This window comes from Halyomorpha halys, unplaced genomic scaffold (genome assembly GCF_000696795.3).
Source record: "Halyomorpha halys isolate HHAL.00 unplaced genomic scaffold, Hhal_1.1 Scaffold223.1, whole genome shotgun sequence".
Classification (NCBI taxonomy): Eukaryota; Metazoa; Arthropoda; class Insecta; order Hemiptera; family Pentatomidae; genus Halyomorpha; species Halyomorpha halys.
The window spans coordinates 1,277,665-1,294,133 of record NW_027115445.1 but is presented as its reverse complement, the minus strand read 5'-3'; the positions used below and the strand labels follow the sequence as shown (position 1 = coordinate 1,294,133).

Here is a 16,469-nt window from a genome sequence, read left to right as displayed (position 1 = left end):
AATCGAAGGTATGATTTAAAGAAAGAGAATGTTCCGAAAGTTTAGAGGCAGAATGATTATTTGAGGAAATAGAATATTTGTGTTGTTTGATACGGATGAATGAGAGAAGCGGGAAATAAAATGTATACATAGGTAATTGAAAAAGTGGGTATATATATATTCTTCCTCTCAATTTTCTCTTTCTTTCCATATTTCAATTTTTAAATTATTAATAACTAATATGTTCATACTTCTTTGCATTATATAACTTCATTTTATTAATTCTATTTTGTAAAATTATTCATTTTATGTTATTCTGTTTATACTTTCTTTTTTATTTTCTATACTTACTGTGGTTGTTATCTTGTTCTGTTCTTAACCTTGAAGAAGGCTAGAAACTCTAGCCGAAACGTTGGCACAATAAAATAGGTTACACCAACTTTATTGTGTTTCTCTTTGACCGCTCCCTCAACCATCTTCTCCTCGTTAGTTGTTTTTATTTCTATTTCCAAACAGTATTTTCTCAGCCCTCTAGTTACCCATTTCCTTTTTACCGACGGTCAATCCGAAGCACCAACTAAGCGGAATTCAACTGTATAACTTCATTTCTATTTCATTTCCTTAATTATGTTATTTTACCCACTTTTTCAATTACCTATGTATACATTTTATTTCCCGCTTCTTGTTATCTTGTTCTGTTCTTAGCCCTGAAAAAGGCTAGAAACTCTAGCCGAAACGTTGGCACAATAAAATAGGTTACATCAACTTATTTATGTTTCTCTTTTACCGTACCCCAACTATCACTCCTCGTACGTCATCCAAGGTCAACTATCTCTCATAATTAAAAAAACAACTAACCTTGATTTACTATATAAAAAACTGGTGCGGTGTATATATCACACACACTCGCGGACGCGCATAAACCATTGTGCAAGATTTGGTTATTTGTACTCAGGAGACTTCAAAACGTGTATTTCCGTCGAAAACTCGAATTCGAAATTTTGCACGATTTCATTGCTTTCCCATACTGTATATTCCATATACAGTGAAAGTAGAACTTCTAAATATTATTTTTTTATTTTGAATAGCTCCAAGAAATTTAACTTTATCAAATATAATAAATCTTACTTATCTTTAATGCGCGGTCATAAGGCTTTAAGTCACTTTTTGAGCATTTGAAGATTATGTCGTATAATAGCACCAAATCAGTGCTACAGGTTTGTAATAAGGTCTTTATGCTTCAGATAAACTTACTACTATTTGTTTTATAAAAATAACAATTACAAAAATGTCAATAATTAGATTTTACATAATGTTTTGAACTTTGTTTTTGCCCTCCTGAAAAATTCATATTTTCGACTTACGCCTTAATGGCCGGGCATCAAAGATATAATGAACACACAACCTATACACTAAGTTTTTATCGGCTTTTAATTTTTACCTACCTAATATGAGTTGAATTAATTTAGTAGTTTTTCTTTTATTCACTATTGATCAACCAGATCTCTCGTTTCACTTGCGATTTCTCAGGCCCGATAAGCGAGATTCTACTGTAATTACAAGTATAAATACTTGTAATACAGTGGAAAATAAAAATAGGGTGAGGGGAGGAGGAAATCCAAGAAGCTTAATGTGAGTAACTTTTACTCTCATGAAACTTAAATTTATACATCTTTCACAAGTACCGCCTTGATGTCAACTCTTTTTCAAAAAGGTCAAATACTGATGCACAATAGGGTAAATGGAGTTCAAAAAGGCTTGATACAGAATTTTCTGATATATTTGTTTTTAGTGAATTACTTCATGTTTTATGGAGTGCTATACAGGAAGAAGTCAAACAATTTTTTTATAGGAAATTATAAAAAAACATGAAAATGATTTTTTTTTTCTTTCGGCTTATAACTTGAAAACTTAATTTTTAAGATAAAATAATCCTATTTTATAATAAAAATGAGAAAATTACCAACAATTTATGTTTAATGTGAGGTTTTTGCACAATGGAGCTAATACCCTGAACAGCAGTTCAGTTTTTTCTTTTTTCAAAAAATGATAAAAACTTGTGTTTCAGATTAGGGATATTCTGATATTATGAAATCTATCATATCATATGATACACAGGTTTTGTGGTAAATCACACTGTCCATTATTATAAGTTAATCTAAAACCATCTTTTCAATCACTTTATATGCATTTCAGCACAACTAAAATTATTAACCGTTGATAACTAACTCCCTTGTTCTTAAAACTAAATAGTCAATTTGTATTCAAGTGATTTATATTGAATAATAAAATCCAGAACATGGGATATATGTAATTATTGGCATATATTAAAACAGGTTTAAATGAGCCATGGAAACTTAAGTCAATTGGTGAACATGACACCTCTGGAGAAGATATCCAGTATTGAATTTATATATTTCTTTATATATATTCCTAACTAACATACCATAACATATGGGGGTCTGTGGTATTTAGCTACTACCATAGAAAATAGATTATACATTTTTTAAAAGATTGGTTCCCAGAATGGAATCTTTTTCCATAGGGGCATTTCATTTTAAGAAAATTACCGGTACTCATAATTTTTTATTTTTGCTTTTCACCCAAAAATATCAAATAAAAATACACATAGAGTTCAAAAAGACTTGAGATAGAATGTTCTGATATATTTGTTTTTAGTAGCTTACTTCATGTTTTATGGAGTGTTAAACACAAATTGGAAGAAGTCAAACTTTTTTTTACAACAAATTATGAAAAAAAATCAAAGAATGAATTTTTTTTTCTTCTTTTATTTAAATATAAAATGCATTAAATGGGTAAAATAAATAAATACCATTTTTCTGGAACCCCCACCTACCATAGGAAAGTGGTTAGCCAGAAACTTAACCAAATCGAGGATCATGTACACAATTGGCTGAGGAGTCGCACTCTAACTTTTTATGAACAATGAATATCCAAAGCTTGAAAATCAGTGACAAAAGTGAGTAAATCATACAGAAATCTCCATAAAGAAATGCTGAAAGTATGATTATGGTTTCTGTGTAACATTAATCAATAAATTTATAAAAATTATTGTTTTAAAGTAAGTTGCCAGCGTAAAAAAAAATTACCAAACCCTGATTACTGAGTTGGATTGTGGATTGTAAAGAAGTAGTAGGATTGTCATGAAACACTATAGGTAATTCATCCCATACAGATTAACATTTTTCAAAAACAATTTCCTCTTTCCTTTGATGAAGGTGACTTTCTTCCTCAATAAAAACTAATGCAAACATTGCTAAAGTTCCTTCTAATAATCTAGTCATTGTTACCAAAATCACAGCCCTAAAAGTATTTTTACATATATTGTTATTTCTAATTGGATGTAAAGTATATATTAGAAGGAAATTTTATCCAGTTGTGTTTTATGTTGTTGTAAATTATATGCACAAAAATATGGTATGATTTTGTATCATGTATAATGAATTTTGTGGGTAATTTCTTAAATGAATTCCAAATTAAGTTCAAATTAAAAAACTTTAGGTATTATTTTTTATTGGTTGAACGCAGTGTAGATTAAAGTTAGTAACAATAAATAAAAAAGAGTAGTTATCTTTAGTTAAAAAATATATATATTATCAGTCACTAAATATTCTAAAAATTCACTAACATACTCAAAGAATGAGTATGTTTTACATTTGAAACTTCATGTAACAGATATAACAAGTACTATAAAATATCTATAAGGAAATCGTTGAAAAGTTTGTACTTTCTACATCAATCTTGCATTAATGTAATAATTGTTTAAAAGAAAAACTAAGAAAAAAGAAGTATAAAATTAATAGTTTTTCTAGCAGTAGATAAATTTCTAAAAATTAATACATGCATTTTGTTAAAATATATGGCAATATTTTTAAATTAACAAAATATGTTACAATATAGAATTGTACCTCAAAATACAATAGCTATCCTATCTACATGAACATCATTATAGAATGGATCAATCAGTCATAATAAAATTCAAAAAGAGAAAATCACATCAATAAAAATTACAAACAATAATTCAAATGACCAATAAAAATATAAAAAATACCATCTAAGTTCTTAAGCAACCAGTTATTGCAAATAGCAGGAACTAAAACAATTATTCAACTAAAGCAAATAGTTTCATTATAACTTTTTTTGTCACAAAATAACTGGATTTTTAATTTAATTGGAATTTACCTAAATAGTTTCTAAAAAAATCATTAATTGATATAATAATTAAGTAAAAAGAAATACAATTTTTAATTTCCTAATAACCATATAGAATATCATTAGAAAAAATTCATATTTTGTTTTTCAGGAGTTATTTTTTATGTTATTTGTCAATTTACAAGGGGAAAAAAATCCTTATGTAGTAACAATCCATTATTTATATTTATTGTTTAATTCTAAAATCTATATTCTTTTGGTTATAATTCTTAGATTATGGACAGAAAAAAACTTTTTTTTTAAAATGGATATTTATGAATAGTTTACTTTTTTTATAACATTTAAAAATCATAGTCCTAATAATACCTTAAAAAGTTAAATATAATGATTTTTATTTGAGAAAAATAATAAAGTTATAAAAAGGTTCAAAATTTACGTTACAACACTTTTTCTTCACAAAAATAAAAGTATTTTTTATTGTTTTGATTTGGTAGAATATTTCGTATCGGTCCCTAACAAAAAGTCAAGATTAAACATGTAAATTAAAATTCACATTATTTGTGCATTAAGTTTATAACTAACTATAAATATTAATCTAAATATACAGAACATAAAAACAATCCTAACATTTGATTAGTTTTAAATTATGGCACAAAACATAAATTAAATATAGCACAACACATATTTTACAATAATTATTCACCTATCACAATTTAAAATTTATGTATCACATTATCTACATGTATATATAAAAATACTTCTGAATTTTATCAACAGATACTTTAAATGTTTAAATGTTCAAAAGTACTTAATAATCACTGTTCACAGAACCTTGATTATAAAATAACAGAGAACAAGCCTCATCAAGTCAGGTCAGCACTAAGTCATGTTTCACAATTCAATTTCATATTTCTTCAATCGTTAGAATGAGAATCATTGTAAAATTTTGGAAGCCTATTATAAGATGTATTCATTAAAATAAATATTATTTCATTGACTTATCAATACTGTCAACTTTTTAATATTGCAAAAAATAAAATAAAAATATATTTCTACTTAAAACATGTCATGTTATATAGCTGTTCAATTTTTTTTTTTTTTTAAAAAAAGCACAAGGAGTTGCATCAAATAGTAATAACGGTTTTCGAACATAAAAATCCAAGATGACTATATAAATTTGAAACATTTCTGTTTATCATGAGGTATTCTTGTCTTGAAAAGAACAGAATCAGCCCTGAACTGGGTATTCAACAAAGGTGTATACCCAAATACCTAAAAACATAAAATATATGTCTTACACAAGGAAAGAATTTAAATTAACTTAGTAAGTTAAATTAATTATAACTTAAATTAATTTAGTAGGTAGTTTTAAAGGAACTCTGAATAAAAAATTAATATTTTTTTTAAGTTTTCAAACAGTCACCACCTTTTATTTTTATTCCTCTTAATAATAGTTGGCAGACTCATCTATTTCTATCAGTAACTATACACAGTTTTCATTAAGGTAATCAAAAATTGGGATAAAAAAACTGATTTTATATACAATAACTGAACCTTTATGGTAATAAATTTTACTTCAATTTGTATTATCAACTTCAATATAACACCAATACCAATTATTAAACCATGAAATATAACTGAAGAAGAATAATGTTAAAAAAATATTACCTGAGTAAAAAAATTAATACATTTATGTCGTTCTTGAAAATGTGTGTCATCTTCTGAAAGTGATACAGGACATCCAGGACACCTGAAAGTCCATCTTGAAGTCACCTAAAATAGCATTACATATTAAAAAATTAAATAAACATTAAAGTTAATAATAAAGCAATTTCAACAAGGCTTGGTTCAAAATATTTTCTGGTATATAATGGTCATTCTTGAAAGACTTATGAAAATTAGAATGATAGAAGGATTTAATCTTTGTTATTTGTAAGTTTCTTCAAAAACGTGAGACAATGTTCTTTTATCATGACCAGTAAGACACCATTAGAATAAGCTTAATACATTTTATCCCAAAGAATTAGTTCTTCATTAGGGCTTCCTCAAATACCCTGATGCTGTTTACCTCAAAGCTAAATCAGAGCATTCAAAATACAAATACTGGCCAATAAACTTTAAACAACATCAAAATCTAGACCAAGTTTGCCACCTCCTTTAAAAACATTAACAGAACATAAAAGTATGACTGAGGACAGGGAAAGAGAGGGAAAAAGAGAAAGGTAAATTAAACAATTCCTGTCAATAGATGTACAAAGAACAATGATTAAGGAAATATACATTCAAAATATCTTTTTACTATAGACACTTTAGTTTTTTCAAACCTAAAATTAGTAGCTAACACAATTTAGAAAAAGTATATATATTTATATATTTTTTTTTTTTTTTTTTTTATTTTAGTTGGCTCTACAAACCTTGCAGATCTTTGGCCGCCCAAACCAGACTTCTCCACGCCTGCTTATCTTCGGCTACTGCTTTCCAGTTTGCTGCAAGCAGCTCTTCCGCATATTTGTTAATTCTGTCCATCCACCTGGTTTCTTCCCTACTATACTAGGCATTCATAATTATGTAGAGGCGTCCTGATGGATTGCTTTGAGCCACACGTCCCGGCCATCTTAAACTCCTCATCTTCATATCATGAGATATTGACAGACCAGTCTTTCAGTTCACTGTTAGTTCTTCTCCTTCATGTGTCAAGGCTCTGATTACAGATTGCTCCTGTAATTCTATGGAGGACTTTCCATTCATATTTCTCGATTCTGCTTTCTAGGATACCTGTTAGAGCCCAGGTCTCGCAGCCGTAAATCAGAGCTGGCTTTATCATGGCATTGTTCACCCTTAGTTTCAAATTTTTGAGATTATTTGGGATTTCAGTATTCTTGGCAGAGAGAAGAAGGCTCTGTTCGTGCTCATTAAGCGCTGGTCTATATTAGTTCTTTGATCATTGATTGACGCTATTGTAGAATTGAGGTATTTGAACCTGCCCTTTTGGAAACAATTTTCCACCCACACAGACCATATCGTTAGGGTGGATTTTTCGGCTTACAATCATATAATTTGCTATATCTTCATTTACTAGCAAGCAGATTTCCTCTACTTCTATTAATAGAGTCTTTCCATATCATCTTGGTTACTTCCTAGGACTGCAATGTTGTCCGCATACATAAGGACTTTGTTTCATTTGACGAGCACTCCACCATTATTATTACTATATAATATATAATAAAAATATATATATTACATATAATATAAAATATATAAGGGTATATAAATATAAAAATATTTTTTATCTCTGAAAAGGAAAATCCACTGCACAGATAGTTAACAAAATTTGCAGTGTGTATGATGATGATGCCTTAGGATAAAGCAATGTACGTAAGTGTTTTGCTCAATTCAGAACCGGAAATTTTGACTTGGAAGACGCAAAGCGCTCAAGTCGTCCATCAACTGTTGATGATGACCAAATTCAAGCATAGGTCACAGTAATATAAGGGTTCCTCACAATTTGACAGAAAAGAATTTATTGGACCGCATATCCATTAGTGATTCCCTCCTGAAACCCAATGTTTATGATCCATTTTTAAAGAGGTTGATAACTGGGGATGAAAAGTGTGTCCAGTACAATAATATTGTGAGGAAAAAGTCCTGAGGAAAATGAAGTGACCTGACGTTAATGACTCAAAAAGCAGTATTACATCCAAAAAAGGCTATGCTATGCATTTGATGGGATTGGAAAGGTGTCCTTACTTTATGAGCTCCTCCCGCCCAACTAGATCATTAATTCTCCAGTATTCTGTTCCCAGTTGGAACAGTTAAAGGCAGCGGTTGAGCGAAAGTGTCCAGCATTGGCTAATCGCAAAGACATAGTTTTCCATCATGATAATGCCTGTCCTCATTTGTCTTTGCAGACTTGGCAGACATAATTGGAGTTTGGCTGGGATATGATCCCTCACTCACCCTATTCACCAGACCTTGCCCCAACAGATTTTCATTTATTTTGGGCCTTTCAAAACTCTTTTAACAGGAAAAACTTTAATTCGCTCAAGGACTGCAAAACGCACATAGAGGAGTTTATTTCACAAAAATCTGAGAAGTTCTGGGAGGACGGAATTAAAAAATTACCTGAAAGTGGCAACATGTAATAGATCAAAATTGGTCATATATAATTGATTAAAAATATTTACAAGAATCTATAGTTTTGATTGAAATAACCAGTAAAAAACACTATGAACTTTATTTACAACCCGATAATATGGATATATCATTAAAAATAAACAATATAATCAATTAAAATTAAATACAAACCTTGACAGGAGGTTTTCTTGTAATGTGGGAAACAAGAAAATTCATGGCTATGTCTTCACAGTTCATAAATTCATCAACCTTGTCCTTAATAGCTTGGGGCAGCCAATGAGTATAAAGATACATATAATATTTGTGAATAAAGGCTGCTCCTGAAATTAAGGTTGATATAGTTAAATAAAACATTACATATAATACTTCAAGAATGTAAATATGGCCATCAAATAGAGAAGTAAATAGATTTTATAGCTACTGTAATCGAAATATCATTTTGATAATAGAATTAACAAGTAAAGATTAATGCAGTATTAAATTTTAATACATACATTAACTTGAATTTCAAGTTTAGGTTACCAAGATAACTTTTCAAGTAAAACAAACTTCACAACCCAGGAAAAATAACATCTTTGGGAATAATGTGAAACATGATAGAAAATTTCCTCCATTAAATTTACATGTAACATTTTTACTAGAATTGCTTAATATACTTTAAAATTATTATGATGATTGTGTAAGTATAAGAAAGGTTGTTCATTCAATTTTATTCACATAGTTACTTTCCTTTGTTGTTTCTTTGGGGTGGAGGAGACAAAATTTTGATTAAGATTTTTTTTTTTCTCACAACATATTCAAAACTGCTCTTTATTCTAATCTATTCTATACCATAATCTATTCTATGCCATTCTATATATAAACTACTCTAATCTATTCTATACCATAAATTTAATATCCAAATAAAATCTTACCAGTTAGAACCATAGAAAGTTCACATGAATAATTAGAGTTGTATAACCATCCACCGTAGTTAAGATCTAGAGAATGGTATCTTCCTGGAAAACCAACAATCCTGTCTCGTTCTTCCCTCCAAACTCTAGAAAATTAACAGATGTAATATTAAAGCTAAAATATTAATTAATATTTATTAGCATAAATATCTGTAGATATAACAATAGTAGAATCAATTCATAAATGTCAATTCGTTATAATGAAACAAATCTATAAAATATTATTTTGTTCATTCTTAAGCTTCTATAGAAAAACTGTTATTGATGAAAGTAATGGTTCTCAAAAAAAAAAAAAAATAATAAGAACATGTGTTAACAGAAATTAATATCAAGACTTAACCAAATCTCTTAACAAAATATGTAGTAAGAGAGTGGAGCAAGCACTAACTAGCAGAGTAGTGTAAGTGGTTCTGAATCAGGAGGCACAGAGAACCAAAGTAAGAGCTCGTAAAAAATATTTAAGATCACTGAAATGGTTTTAAAAGAATCTGCCAACATCTCAGACTAAAGTGAAGGTAATGCAGGTGCTGACAGTGAGCAGAGTGTATCACACTAGGTCACCATTTGAGCAAACCTAATTATTCTGAGATTCTGGCATAGTTTGGCTTCAAGGAAGAGCTATTCATCTCTTGTGATTTTAACAAATTTTTTCAAACCAATATAGTTCTGTAATGTATTAATTAGAGCAAACATAGCTTTACTTGGAATTTTCAGAAATATAGTGTATATTACTTAGTATCACTGTGGTTTTATTGTAACCTTAGTTCTTTATTGACTCCACAGAAAATAAATAATTTCAGTTGAAAAAGTTGTAAATATCAAGACCCTACTATATTAGGTACACAATCACAGTACATAATATTTTATTAAATACCTAAAACCGAAAATGATCTCATCATGCCTCAGATGAGCATCATCATCAATTTGGAGAACAGCTTCAGTTTCAATCGCTTCATATGGCAAAAACCTATTATTAAGACTATTTCTGCTTCCCTTCACAACCTGAAATAAAAATATAGCATTATTTTTATTAAAATAGAAAAAAAAAACAATGATAAGATATGCAATAATCGGAGAGATCAGCGGCTATTAGAAAAAGAGGTTTAATTCCGGTAAATGAATAAAAATTTTCTAAAAAAAAAAAAATTGTTTTTCCATGTTCTTAAAAATCAACTGGTGGAGTTTTGTAAATAACATATCAATCTATGAAATTAGTCTCACTTATTGTAGTTACCACCTTTAAAAATTATGATACAACTTTGGAACTTAGGCAAGTAATAAAATAGATGTTGAGGATTCTAAAAATACAATATCTGTAAAAAGGGCTTTTGAGAACAAATACCATTTTTCCAGCTACCCCTTCAATTAACTCTTTAAGAGATAATATCAGAGAGATGTAACTAGTAAAGCATTCTTTAGGTATAAGTGTAGACCATCTAAATGAGTACTAGACAACAATTAAGTAACAACTCCGTTTCAAGCAAAGTAGGGATCAGGATTTTAATTTTTACTTTGAAATAATGCAAAGGTTTGACTTATTTAACTCATTTTAAAAATATTTCCAGGTAAGTAGTTAGGATTAAACTAGTTAAATAAGTTGAAAAGCAGATACCAATTTACTTAAAATCAAATTATTTTAAATGGCCAACCTACTGATTTTAATATCAGTACAAGTAATAACTAGGGATCATCATAGTATGATAGGAAGATTCTCCACATTTTGCAGTTACCTAGTTGAAGTTATGGAATTCACTTTACAATACTATAATGATAGTAAGAACTATGTATAACAACATTAATAACATGAAATATAAAGGTATATTTTATTAATTACAAGTAAAATATGTCTACTAGATTTCCAATTGGCAAGCAAAAGATAATTAGTTTTAAAAAGTAGTCCAAGTCCAGATCGATGAGTGTTGGAGTAAATGCTGTAAAATAATAATTTTGTTTTTAAACTAAAACATGATTAATTTAAAATAACTAAGATGACTTGCATGAACTGGCACTCCGATCTCTGGCCACCTCAAATCTTGTAAAGGAGGTCTAGGTGAATTCCACACAACTACCACTTTATTCAGATAAGGTAGTCCATGAAGACTGTTGAGAGAATTCATGAGAACCTATGAAAAAAGTAAAAAAATAAAATCAACAAAATATTGAAACAATGCTCATAAATATAGTATTTATTTACTATATTATTAAATATTAATTACATATTTATTAAATTAAGTCGACTGATTCTGTATGCAATTTTTTAAATATCATTATGAAAATAATATCAACATCAGAAACTGAAACAATTAGTAAGGCCACTAATGTGTTTAGCGATATTGTTTATTTAACTTCCAAGCACATCAGCACGAGCTGTTTGGATGGATCTTAGCATTATTACAAAAAACAGTAGTATAAACATAGTTGATTTTTATAACAACTTACATTGAAGAAATAACATTTCAAATTAAAGTAAAGAAAACAAAAACTAGGTAATTGATTCCATATTTACAAATATATAAATTAAATGATTAAAAAATAAGAAATAAAAGAGAAGGAAAAAATAATAATAATAAATAAATACAAGATAAAATAAATAAAAATAAAATATCTTATACACCATCATTACAACATTTACATTCAGCCTGGGCAACTCCAGACAGAGCTCTTCCACCCACATGTGGAGGAGAGGGCAGGACTCCAGAAGATCCCGGCACTTCTCTCTCAACCGCATAACTAGTATTAAAAGCCAGTGGAAGATGAATGAGGGCACAAGTCGCAGATACTCAGGACTTGGGTAGAGAATCTTGTCATTGCCAGAACTCCAATATAATTATTTATAATAGGCCTCTGGGCCACTGCCGTTCAAAGTTCTTGGAGAATCGTAGGGTTGGGTAATGCTAGATAGAGATTGGGCAAAGGGGTGAGTTTCTCAAGGAAGATGGAGAATCTGGATTTAATAAGGTCTGATGAAAATGGGATATTAAGTCCATGATGTAGGATATTGATGGTTACATAGCAAGGAGCATCGGCTATTGTTAGGACTTTGGACTGAAAGGATTCAACGATTTTGGGTTTTTAGCTGTCCCCCACATTTCTAGTCTATAAATCCAAATAGGTGTTATTATTGTTTTGTAAAGTAGTAATTTGATGTCAATTGAAAGCTGTGATTTTCTACTTGTAGTCTCGAGAATTATCCAAATTGTCAGTTGAGTTCTTTTCTTTTAAGTCTAGTATCTGGATTCCATGTTAGTCAAAAACTATAAATATATAGCAGAACAATAAATGGAAATATATTAAAATATCATATATATTTATAAAAATTAATTCAAACTAAACGTTAAAATAAAACAAAAATGTAAAACGCTACCTGTTCTCTTTCATACGTTAATATCACTATTGTAAACTGTTCTCTAGGAGAATTCCCTCCAAGACTTTCACTGAACTCCTTACCCGAACCACCAGCACCTGCTCCAATAGGTCGAAACCCCATACCAGAACCTACAAAACAAAATTTTCCTAAATAACAACAAATATACAGCACAATAACTATTTTACTTCTTCACCACCAAAGGTAGGGAAGCTTTATATTCATACATTAAATGGGAAAAAAAATATGTCCTCATACATTTTAGGCATCAAGGAATGAATTCAGGTTCTGTGTTTGTATGTTGGTTCATAGCCAAATTTGTGTTCAGCCATAATCATTCAAACTGTTAATCTAATGTTGATAAAATTTTCAGTGACTTGTTTATGCACGGGTAAATGAATTTCCCTCGGCACACTTGTATGTTGAAAATAGCTTGTCTAATTTGGAGGAAAGTTGGTAAAATAAGCTTAGAATCAATTTTATCAGAGTTCATCTACTTCTTTCCCTTAACAATGCATACAAGTTTTTTCTTGACATAGCCTCCTCCTATTTTATCCACATATTACAAATCAAATTTATAAAAAAATAAAATTTATTCTTAAACCTTGAAACACTGAAAATTATATAACTACCTACCTATTCAAATAATTAATTAACCAACCTAAATTAATTTGATAAGATAATAAACATTATATCATACAACATGTATAATGTTTATTATCTTATCAAATTAACCAACCTAAATTAACATAATACATTTTTATATACTAGAAAAAACAATTAGCAGTAGAAGATAAGGGGCTATGAAAAAAATATATAAATAAAATATGTTGTTATAGATATAAACCTTAAAAGATCAAATTTATTGTACTGCTGGGGATAGAAAAAAAAATGTCTTTACTAAAAAAAATAATTGTTACTCAGTAGAGATGATTAGGAAGCTAGCACACTTAGCAGATTTTTATTGTAAACAAGAAGCTAACATTTTTAAAATATATATTTCTCTCTGATCTCTAATATCTTATCTCATTGGCGCAACCAGCAGGTATCTAATGGAAAAAAAAATTCCAGAATGAAATGTACCAGTGGAGATTTCTTTGAGTTTGTTCATGTAGTAACAATAGATTCATGTAGTAAACAAATAGTTAAATTAGAAATTTAATAATTTTATCAATCAAAATTATTCATACAGTGTAGAAATAAGGACCTAAACAGCTAAGTACAGAATTCCTTTTATTAAAATACATAAATACAACACTACTAAACTAAGACTCTATGTGACTACATAAAAGATTATTATTTTAGTAATATGAGTACACCTAACAGTACTGAATTTAAATTGTTATTTACCAATGAATTTCGCATCTGATGGCAAAACAGGATCAAAAGGTAGCTGTGGATACTGTCGAAATGGATCACCCCATACATTCCACATTTCATAACCCTAAAAAAATATGAATAAATATAATAAATGTACATAAATATATGATTGTAGTAATCAAGAGAATAATTAAATTACCTGGGACAGAAATATAGAAAAATTCCTTCTGAAAGCTGGAGATGGATAAGGGGGTTCTAAGGGACCAAGGTTTTCTTCAGGTTCTGCATCAGCCACAACTGGTTCAGACTTCAATGGCTGAAAATTGGTAAGAAGAGTCCAGAAAATGTTTTGTGATTATTGAGACTATTATTTTATAATAAAATAAATAATTTTAAAAATGATATCGCTATATGGGCAATATTACTTCAATAATATTTATAATTTCTTCTTCTTTCTCATCCTCCTTAAGTGCCTTTCAGCGTGGAGGAGCCTCTAACCATTTGGTCCAAATTTCTCGGTCTATGGCAAGCATCTTCAATTAAGCCAACATTTTCCCTCTTTCCAGTCCCAGTCGTTGGATATGTAGCTGGCATATAGCTCCTACTAAGTCTGTCTCGTCTCCTACCAGTCGGCCTTGCCTCCATACATTTTCTTGGCTCTCTGTCTTCCCTGCTGTTGCTGTTCAACCACTGATTTTACTGAGGAGATCTGAAGTTCTTCTCTTATTCTTTCATTCCTTATCCTATCTCTCCTAGTTTTGCCCAATATTCTTCGCAAAAATCGCATTTCAGCAGCCGTAATCCTACTCATATGCTTGTCTTGGGTCACCTAACTTTCACTGCTATAATGGAGCTTGATATCCTTCCCTACCTCCCTCTTTCCCACAATAGTATTGCATATCGGGTAGTAAGTACTATTTGCTTTATTTATCCTATTGAACACTTTTTGGTCTATTTTGCCAGATTTATTGAAAATTGTTACAAGGTAGGTATAGAAATCCACTGTTTCCAATACTTCATCATTCCACACTATTTGTACATTGCCCACGTCCACTTCATCTCTGGCAACAGTCATAACCTTGCTCTTGCAGGTGTTAATACTCATTCCTTTGAGGGCGAGTTCTTCTCGCCATTCTATAATGGCCTGTTGCAATTTTTCCTCAGAGTCTGTCACCAGCATGATATCGTCTGCATATAGAAACACCTGTACTTGTAGCGTCCTCATGTTCCACGTACCAACTACAGTCCAAGCCGTTCTTCTCCTGTATATTTTGTGAATTTCATCCATAAAGACAATAAATAATAATGGACTGAGGCTATCTCCTTTTTTCAGACCTCTTTCCAGAGAAAATGGCTTTGACTCTCAACTATTAATACGAACTAGCTTTGATAGGATTTAATCGCTTCCAGGACGTCTGCGGGAATTTTTTTGGATCTAAGTTCCCTCCGGATTTCATATCGGGATACTGAATCAAAGGCAGCTTTAAGGTCCAAAAAAAAGCAAAGAATTGCTCTGATTTCTATCCCATACCTTTTCTAAAATAGTTCTAAGAGCGAATATGTGATCCTAGGTCTTCTTCTAGTTTTGGCTCTACCAGTGCCCGTAACCTTCTTTCTAGAATAGTGGTGAATAGTTTATACGTTACTTGGGATAAGTATATTGGTCTGTAGTAACTACATTCTGTTGGCTTGTCTGCATAATGATATTTATTATAATCACATCTTTCTATTATAATCAAAATCACAATCTTTCTTATGAGTTGGCACTATGATATTATATTCCCAGTTGTTAGGAACCTTACTGTCCCATATCTTTTGAAAAAGTGCTTGCAGTGATTTTGTCATTTCACTACCTTCATATTTGATAATTCTAGAAAAATTCCATCTCTCCCTGGTGATATTTATAATTTAAAGTATCATTTTTTAAATAAATTACCTATAAAAATTAATCATAAAATAGTATATAAATATTTATATGAAACCATTTTTTTAAACAGTGGATTTCTTAATCAAAAAATTTAAAGGTACTCAAAGAAATAACAAATAAAATGCAGCAACTATCATCATATTTTAGAAGTAATAAGTTACTGAGAACTAAATATTATTATTGCTTATGATTTCTCAACTCGAAATATTTCTTAAAACGTACTATAGATGGTCTTGGGACAGTTGAATACATTACCTGAAAGCCTTCCGGAAAAGCAGACGGTGCTGGACTTTCAACAGCAGGCGGTGGAGGAAGCTGTAGCCTGTCCCTTATTAGGGCGAGCAATGTGTCAACAATGGCCTGTAGGGAAGATGCATAGCGCTCCCAAAGTAATCTTCCTTGCCGCTTCATATACAGGATATCTGAATCAGGGAGAGATCGGACAAAGAAATGAAGCTCAGGTATTCGAGGGAGTGATATTCTTAAAGCTGCTCCTCTCCATCTAACCACCTTAAATAAGAGGAAAATTATATTTAATTTAGTAAATAAAAAATGAAAAAATCTCAGAACATATTTGCTTTGTTTTTAAATAAGTTTTAAATATTTTTTTTTAAAGTTT

The 16,469-nt window shown here is 30.0% G+C and overlaps 1 protein-coding gene across 1 annotated transcript in view; it reads right to left on the bottom strand.

Annotated features, from left to right (window-relative positions):
* Window positions 1–3,537: 3,537 nt before the first annotated feature.
* The window catches only part of botv (exostosin like glycosyltransferase 3), a gene marked incomplete at its 5' end in the record, with an annotated part of 23,415 nt that continues 10,483 nt past the window's right edge, over window positions 3,538–16,469 (bottom strand). The window contains 10 exon segments of the mRNA XM_014419217.2: window positions 3,538–5,424; window positions 5,821–5,925; window positions 8,458–8,606; window positions 9,201–9,325; window positions 10,114–10,241; window positions 11,237–11,362; window positions 12,604–12,734; window positions 13,954–14,047; window positions 14,123–14,239; window positions 16,106–16,360. Coding sequence (XP_014274703.1) covers window positions 5,320–5,424; window positions 5,821–5,925; window positions 8,458–8,606; window positions 9,201–9,325; window positions 10,114–10,241; window positions 11,237–11,362; window positions 12,604–12,734; window positions 13,954–14,047; window positions 14,123–14,239; window positions 16,106–16,360 — 1,335 coding nt within the window. The 3' untranslated portion in view covers window positions 3,538–5,319.